Source organism: Anneissia japonica, unplaced genomic scaffold (assembly GCF_011630105.1).
Source record: "Anneissia japonica isolate Jap-2015-1 unplaced genomic scaffold, ASM1163010v1 scaffold287834_len5846547_cov211, whole genome shotgun sequence".
Classification (NCBI taxonomy): Eukaryota; Metazoa; Echinodermata; class Crinoidea; order Comatulida; family Comatulidae; genus Anneissia; species Anneissia japonica.
This window is the reverse complement of record NW_022704992.1, coordinates 1,366,578-1,374,286: the sequence shown is the minus strand read 5'-3', so window position 1 is coordinate 1,374,286 and position 7,709 is coordinate 1,366,578. Positions and strand designations below refer to the sequence as shown.

Below are 7,709 nucleotides of genomic sequence, written 5' to 3'. Positions count from 1 at the left end.
AATGACATGTCAACCTATTATTGTTTTTAAAATTAATATTATTGTTTTACAGTGATTGTTGTCATGAACTACTTGGTCACATTCCGATGCTAGCAAATAAATCATTCGCAAGTTTTTCACAGGTCTTTTAAAAATATTTTTAATAGATAGGCCTATTAATAAAGAAGTTTCATTATATAACTATCATAGTTGTTTTACATACCATAACAGAGTAATAGTATTATTACTAATTAAAAGTTAGGAAAAGTTTAATCTATCGTTTTTGGTTAAAAATTGAAGTACAACTTAAAATTACTAATCATTATTTTTATTTCATATGTACGAAGCTGTTTAAGGGACATGGTGATTTGTTTTTTTATTTTCCTAACCCGTACGACGTACGCCTTAATAAGTCGTACGTACGCCTTAATAAGTCGTACGCCGTACGGGTTAGGAAAATAAAATAAAAATTCATCGTGTCCCTTAAACAGCTTCGTACATATAATTATAGGCCTGAACATAACCGTAAAACATCGAATTGAACCATTTGGTTTTTTTTCTGTTTTTTTTTTTTGCTAATTTTGGTTGTGTTTCTTTTCAAAATGGGCTTCTTTTCGAGGCCAGTTTTGCAAAAGAGGGGGACTCCTTTTCAAAATGAATGTTGTAAATGTTGGGAATTACTACTATAAAACAATAAATAGGGCCACTGTAACACCAATCTGTATCATGTAGTGTATTAACCTGCATTAAATCACCTAAAATACTGTATAAACCAAGCGTGTTTTAATTTACTTGGTTGATCTGAAATTCATGTACAGTGTATATAATGTACAATCGCGAAAAAAGCCCATGTTATCTTGAAAATAAGATCATGGGCTTCTTTTCGAGGCTACTTTTGCAACAAAAGAAGTGGCTTTAATTCGAGATTGGCCTTTTTTCTTTAGATTTTAACCCATTGGGCTTCTATTCGAGGTTTTACGGTATATCTTATAATGATTGTAAATTGATTCTAAGAATGTTGTTTTCTCTATCCAGGAGATCGGGTTAGCTTCTTTGGGAGCGACAGAGGACGAAATTAAAAATCTAGCGAAGGTATGTTGTGACACTGTATATATTTTATAATAATGAGCGTTTGAAGAAATTACAGTATATTTTTGGCCTATATACGATCATTGCCAAGCTTAACCTTTCACCTTACACATTATAGCTTCATGTATATTTCATTATAAAAATAATGGTTTCATAAGACTTCTCATTTTGAAATCCACTTAATCCCAGACAATGGGAAAGAATTAGTCCAATTATCACGTATACATTTTAATTTAATGCATTACGTATAGTCTTGATGTTTTCAATAATGTCGTGTTTATATACGCATCACATGCCCCTCCATTGAGTCTCATTTTCTGTTAATGATACATCAGTTATTTTTTTGCAGTTATATTTCTTCACTGTAGAGTTTGGACTCTGCAAACAGAATGGCAACACACGGGTTTACGGAGCGGGTCTACTCTCCTCTATTGGCGAGCTTCAGGTAGGGAAACAAATTGTAGTAAAAAGTAAAATAAATTTTAGACCACATAAAAAAAACCATCATGCGATTTCCTCCAATGGCTGTCACACATACGTGCTTTCTAATTGTCAAGTGCAACTGCTCGTGCACAAGACACTTCTAGATTCTCCAGATTTGTATACCAGTATTCAATTACTTATATATTTTTAACTTATATATTGTGTTTAGTATGCCCTTTCATCAGAGGCAAAAGTATCTAGATTTAATCTTGAAATGGTAATGAAGCAGGAATGCCGAATAACGACTTATCAAGACTGTTACTTCGTTTCACAATCTTTCGAAAATGCAACACGTGATCTTAGGTACGTATCATACGGAAGCATAATGTTTGGTTCAGTTCAGTTCGTTTTGCTTTTTCCCTCTTGTATGAAATGAAAACCTGACCATTTACATTTATATATGAAATCTTTTTTTTTCAGAGAGTATGCCTGTACAATACGCCGTCCATTCACCGTTCGGTATGACCCGTACACCCAGAGTATCGACGTTCTAACAAGTACGACTCAAGTTGCTACTATCATCGATGATTTGAAGAGCGACCTCTATGTTTTATGCAAGGCTCTCAAAAAAATGGAAACTGCCGACCAAGAGTAATATTTAGAAGATGAAAAGGATAGTTACTTTATTTTAGTTACGTCGTTTAGCTTACAGTTACCTCCCATCCCTTAAATTTATAGTAATTCTTAAATTGATAGTGCAGGTGATTACATAAATTATTTGTGAAGATAAAATAATGTACTAATGGACCTTCCGGATGAACTCAACAACAACTGACCAATCAGAACGTGTTATTTAGGGTCTTGTGAGTAAGCGCTCCGTCCCATCAAACACGCAAGAAGTTTACGTTTCGTTTTGTTCCACCATAGCAAAGACTATAGAATTGCAAGAAGTCCGACTGTCTTTTTTATATACGCAATGGAAAGTTAAAAGAAAGTACTGCCACGGGATAGGGGGCGCCCTATTATGGCATTACTTTTTGATATAGGATTACGTTCCAGTGAAACCACGAGAGTAGAACCTTTTGCAGTTTTATACGCTGGCCATAGCAACAATAAGGAGCGGGTTACTTAGAGGAAAGATCCATTATGCCAATAGTATCAGAATTAAATCACTGAGAAATAGGAGGTATGAACATGTGACTATTTTATACTCAATATATTTGTATACGCCATGTTTTTATTTCAAATAGGCCTACATAAACTTATATCTATGATAAACCTCTGTTATAATGTTAATATCCAAACACTGAGCTGAACATTTTTAAAAGTTCATTAAGTATATTAAATTATCATTGACAGTTTTGAGACGCTGAGCTGCTTCAATGCTTCAGGTTCAACGCTGTACCATATAAATATATGACTATTTAGGCCTACCTAGTATATACTTTATGAGCTATATTACATTCACTAGCTCTACTTAGGTCTACGTATGTTTACTTTAAATATATTTGACAAAATAAAATACATTATTTTCAGTCCGACTTATAGACTTGTATATAATAACTTCAACATTCATTTGCTATGTTTCCTTATTTTAATGACAGACTTGTTAATCTGTAAAAATATAATATTTAATAAAGTATGTTGTATATAATATGTGACCACGAATGCTATATTAATTTTGTTAACGACAGGCCTACTAATACTTCACTCGAAGCTAACTCTTACATGAACACGAAAACATTGCCTGAAGATAAAACAGGGAATTTTATTTACAAATAAATATATATTTTAAAAGTTGATATTGCTTTTTTGTTTGTCAGCTTTTTTTCCCTTGGTCATGTGGTTGTTAACAGCATTTCTTTTCTTTCACAATTGAAATTGTAAAAATACATTATTATTTCTACATTATGATCTAAAATATGGTAGAAATAGTTGAATTTATAAATAATAATAATAATAATAATGGAAATAATAATAATAATAACAATAATAATTAATAATAATAATAATGGCGATGATGATAATGATTATGATAATAATAATGATGATGATGATGATGATGATGGTGATGATATGATGATGATGATAATGATGATGATGATTCAGGACTTTGGACGCTTTGACATCAAGCCAGCAGTATTTACAACAGGATACCGTAAACATTATATAATAAATGATTGCGGTACACCACGTACATAAACATTACTTTACCAGGCAACACCTCATAATATACAGCAATGAAAGGCCTATTAACTTTAATAATTATAACAATAATAATCAAAATAATTTATAGAGAAAATATAGATAATTCGCCAATTCCACAATGATCAAAGGCGCAGTTAACCCTAAAATTGTTAAGCTTGAAGTTTATTTTACGAAATGTTCCAAATTTTTCCGAAACGGTTCGTTAAACTAATCTCTCATAGACCGTCAGCAGCGTATCTAGCTCGTTCTTCACGTCTCCGAGAATCTTGCGTATCGTAGAAATATCTTCCAGAACTTCAATTGACTGAGTAAACGGATTGTAACGTAGCTGCAACGGTTTGTTAATATTGCTCACGTATTTTCTGTATATAAGATATAAAAGAAAATTAACACTGGCAGATTAGAAGATGTTTTTACATATCATTCTGGTGGAAATGTACAAGCAATAAAGTCGTTAACACATTTGAATGATTCACAGAACACAAAACAACCAGACAATGACATGGTCGAAAAATCGTCCAATTTCAACAAAATTTGGCTATATTTCACCTAGTCAATTTCTGGCGTAGGTGCCAGAGAGCACATTAGTATGATCCGTGCCACAGAGAGACAAAACAACCAGAAAATAACAGGGTCGAAAAATCGTCCACTTTCGACAAAACCTTTGCGTTTTTTTCCCAAAATTGGGCAATATCTTTCCAAGTCGTTTTTTGCTGATTCTTCCGTTCGTAGGGTCCGTGGCGGTGCCACATAACCTATTCGTATGATCTTTAGGTGCCATAGAACACACACCAACCGGAGATGGAAGGGCCGGAAAAACGCAAAATTTCGACAAAAACCATGAGCTATATACCCTTTGCGTTATTTTATTTTCACCTATAATAGTCGTTACATTTATTCTACCAAAATATAAAAGGAATACATTTTCGGACTGGGGGTCCCAGGATAAATGCATTTGCTGGCCACCGACCCCAGTCGGTTCCGGCAGCTACAGTTTACGTTGCTGAAGGATAGTTACCGGGCCACTCTTAGTGATGAGCAAGTGAGTGAATGAGGGAGTAGTAGAGTATAGGAGCCCTACAAAACTGAAAGCATTAGATGTACAGTAGAGAATTATTGAGATGTTATAACGCACATTCAAAATGCGCACATTAGTGGTAATTGGAACACTGTCGGTAATGGTAATAGTCCTACCTCATTTGTGCTTTGGCTTTCTCGAAAGATTCTGTGACGTAATATATAGGTTGATATGTCTGATCTTGGTATTCTTGCACAGAGACCTTTGATGGGTCAAAAGGTCGTTGTTCAGGCTGGTCTGACAATGCGAACTATAAATGATGATGATGATGATAATAATAATAATAGTTTTATTATTTAGTTTATTTAAATTTACAAATTATGCTTAAGATGGAAGAAAAATATCTAAATACAGATGTGATATGGATTGATATTAACAATAATAAACTTTAAATGTTACTGTACCTCATTTGAAAGATATGCTCTAATTTAGAGTGCGCTACAGTACATATGAAAACATAAAGGACATATAAAATATTTAAATTTCACTTTGAAGATTTAAAACCTTACAGATTACAAAAAGTGTAAACCCACGCTTTCCAAACTATGAGTACGGCCCAAAAGTGGGTCGCTAAACTTTTGCATTGTGTCATGAGGAAATTTGCAAACAAAACAACAAAAAACAAAAAACAAAATCAAAATTGTCAATTCATAATTTACAGAGTAAAGTCATTAATAGACCTGACGACTTGAAAACACTATTTTAGGTGAACCCTCATTAGAACAATATTTTATAGGCATAAATTTCAATGTTTAAAACATTTATTAAAAAGTTAATAATGTCGATGATTATGACAGTGGTCATAGTAATGGTAATGTTGATTCTATTGCTTTACAACAACAAAAATAAATATGTTAGGCTTAATAAAAACTTCGTTATAATTGCACCTGTAGTTCTCCGTATGCTGAGAGTAAGCCAGCGCCGTAAGCCTTAATCTGACCGTCCTGTCTACACAATCCAAATTCTACAGTGAACCAGTACAACTAACAAAGGAAAACAGATATGATATTTATTATATCGATCCATCTTTATTTATATATATATTTCTGGCCTCTAGCCCATACAATAAATAAGCCTTAATAGTAATATATTCCTTTGAGGCGGTCTCTTCTTAACAGTTCATAACAAAAATATTCTTAATACCATATCCTTATTTACATTAATTATCATTCATCATGGTCATCATTATCATATTCATCAATATCATCACCATCATCATCCTCTAAATCAATTTCATCCTTTATGAATTATATTCATCTTCAACATCATCATTATCATCATTAGCATCTTCACCATTATCATTTAGCATATATCATCATCGCTGTCGTCATCATCATCATCCTTATCATCATCATCATGATCATCATTGGGAAATTACCGTGGCCAATTTTGTGATATCTTCATCTGACACACCAAGGGAAGCAATGCCAATCTCCTACAACAAACAACAGTGTAATACAGGGGTTAGGGTCAAATACAAATAATAGATTTGCAATGAAAAACATCTTAAATAACACCAAAGAGGGAGAAAGTTTTTATGAGTAGCAGAAATTAACACCAAGCGCGGAAGATAGACATTTAAATTAGAAAATTAATTTTAATTATAATAAAAAAAATAATGAACAATTTTCAGCTTATTTTTGAAATTAATCAAAGTAAAGGTCTATAATTTACATTTATCACACAATAGACCTTTCCGGAGTGTCAATCAAACTTATCAACTGACTAATCAGAACAGCGCTAGGGATACGCGCGCGTCTCACAAACACACGTGTTGTCCCACAAACGCACGTGTTCGCGTATGTTTTAACACTGTCGTCTTGTGGGACCTTAGCAACAATATCCAAGGGGCGGGGCTTAGCGGAAAGGTCCATTGTTTTAAAGCCCTGTCAGACTATTTTATTTGACAAAACCATATTTGATATGCCTAAATGTGGTAATGATGACATCACATCATGACCATATATAGGCACACCATGTCTATATATGGCCGTACAACAGTTAGATAATCTGGAGAGAGCTTGAGACAAAGTTAACAAACTCCGAACAATGTGAAAATGCGAGTTTAATAAATCATTTTTATTACCTGTGAAAATTGGGCAAATTCGGGGTCGGCAAGCATTGGCACGTGACCTAGAAGTTCGTGGCAACAGTCTCTGTGGGAGGAAGATGAAATCAAACTCCAGTAGATATTGATATAAAATGACCATGCCTTATTCTTATTATAGCCAAAAATTAATGCCAGTATATTTTGATGGCACAATACTCGAACCAAAAACCATGCGATAGAAAACATAAGCTATACAAGACCAGGCAATAGAAAAAAAATCGACTATAATAAATAGGCTACAATAAGACGCATGTAATATAGTTTTGTTATCAACTTATTGTAAATTCCCTCAATTTAGTTCACCCCAAGGTTCAAACTTTAAGGCAACTCACGGTTCTGGTGTGTGCATTGGTGAAGTATGATGACGTACATATTGAGTGCATTGAAAAACACGAAATGCTAGGCTAGCCAGAAAGTCTCGAGCGGTGAGCAGACCGGCCACTGGTCGAAGTTGAAATCCTGATTGAGCTGAAAAAAACCCATCCAATAATTATCAACATCTGATATTCCGTATTTATTCGAATAAACGCCCCTCCTCCAGAACGTCATGGAACAAGCGCACCCTCGAATAAACGTCACGGGGCGTTTATTTTTTCCTCGAATGAGCTCCCCTCTAAGTGACTAACATTTAGTCGAATTAAATTACTGCTATTCTGTGATTTAGGAACCATACAGTAACACTTTTAAAGCCAATTATGAGTTGTAGTAATATATTATTAAACGAGGGCGTTTATTTGAGTATTTTCATCCATTTTGCATTTAAAAAATAAACGCCTCCCCCCCCCCCCCTAAAAAACCCCCCCAATAAAAACCCCCCCCCAA

At 33.9% G+C, this 7,709-nt stretch overlaps 2 protein-coding genes across 2 annotated transcripts in view; one reads left to right on the top strand and one right to left on the bottom strand.

Annotated features, from left to right (window-relative positions):
* The window catches only part of LOC117104886 (tryptophan 5-hydroxylase 1-like), a 12,681-nt gene extending 9,388 nt beyond the window's left edge, over positions 1-3,293 (top strand). Inside the window, exons 10-14 of the mRNA XM_033245778.1 lie at positions 53-122; positions 1,015-1,071; positions 1,418-1,513; positions 1,721-1,854; positions 1,972-3,293. Of these exons, the coding sequence (XP_033101669.1) occupies positions 53-122; positions 1,015-1,071; positions 1,418-1,513; positions 1,721-1,854; positions 1,972-2,146 (532 nt within the window). The 3' untranslated portion in view covers positions 2,147-3,293. The remainder of the gene's footprint in view (positions 1-52; positions 123-1,014; positions 1,072-1,417; positions 1,514-1,720; positions 1,855-1,971) is intronic.
* Positions 2,707-7,709, bottom strand: part of LOC117104885 (tyrosine 3-monooxygenase-like) — a 24,313-nt gene continuing 19,310 nt past the window's right edge. Inside the window, exons 9-14 of the mRNA XM_033245777.1 lie at positions 7,220-7,355; positions 6,864-6,933; positions 6,156-6,212; positions 5,665-5,760; positions 4,894-5,027; positions 2,707-4,061 (exon numbers count right to left, since the gene is read on the bottom strand). Coding sequence (XP_033101668.1) covers positions 3,902-4,061; positions 4,894-5,027; positions 5,665-5,760; positions 6,156-6,212; positions 6,864-6,933; positions 7,220-7,355 — 653 coding nt within the window. The 3' untranslated portion in view covers positions 2,707-3,901. The remainder of the gene's footprint in view (positions 4,062-4,893; positions 5,028-5,664; positions 5,761-6,155; positions 6,213-6,863; positions 6,934-7,219; positions 7,356-7,709) is intronic.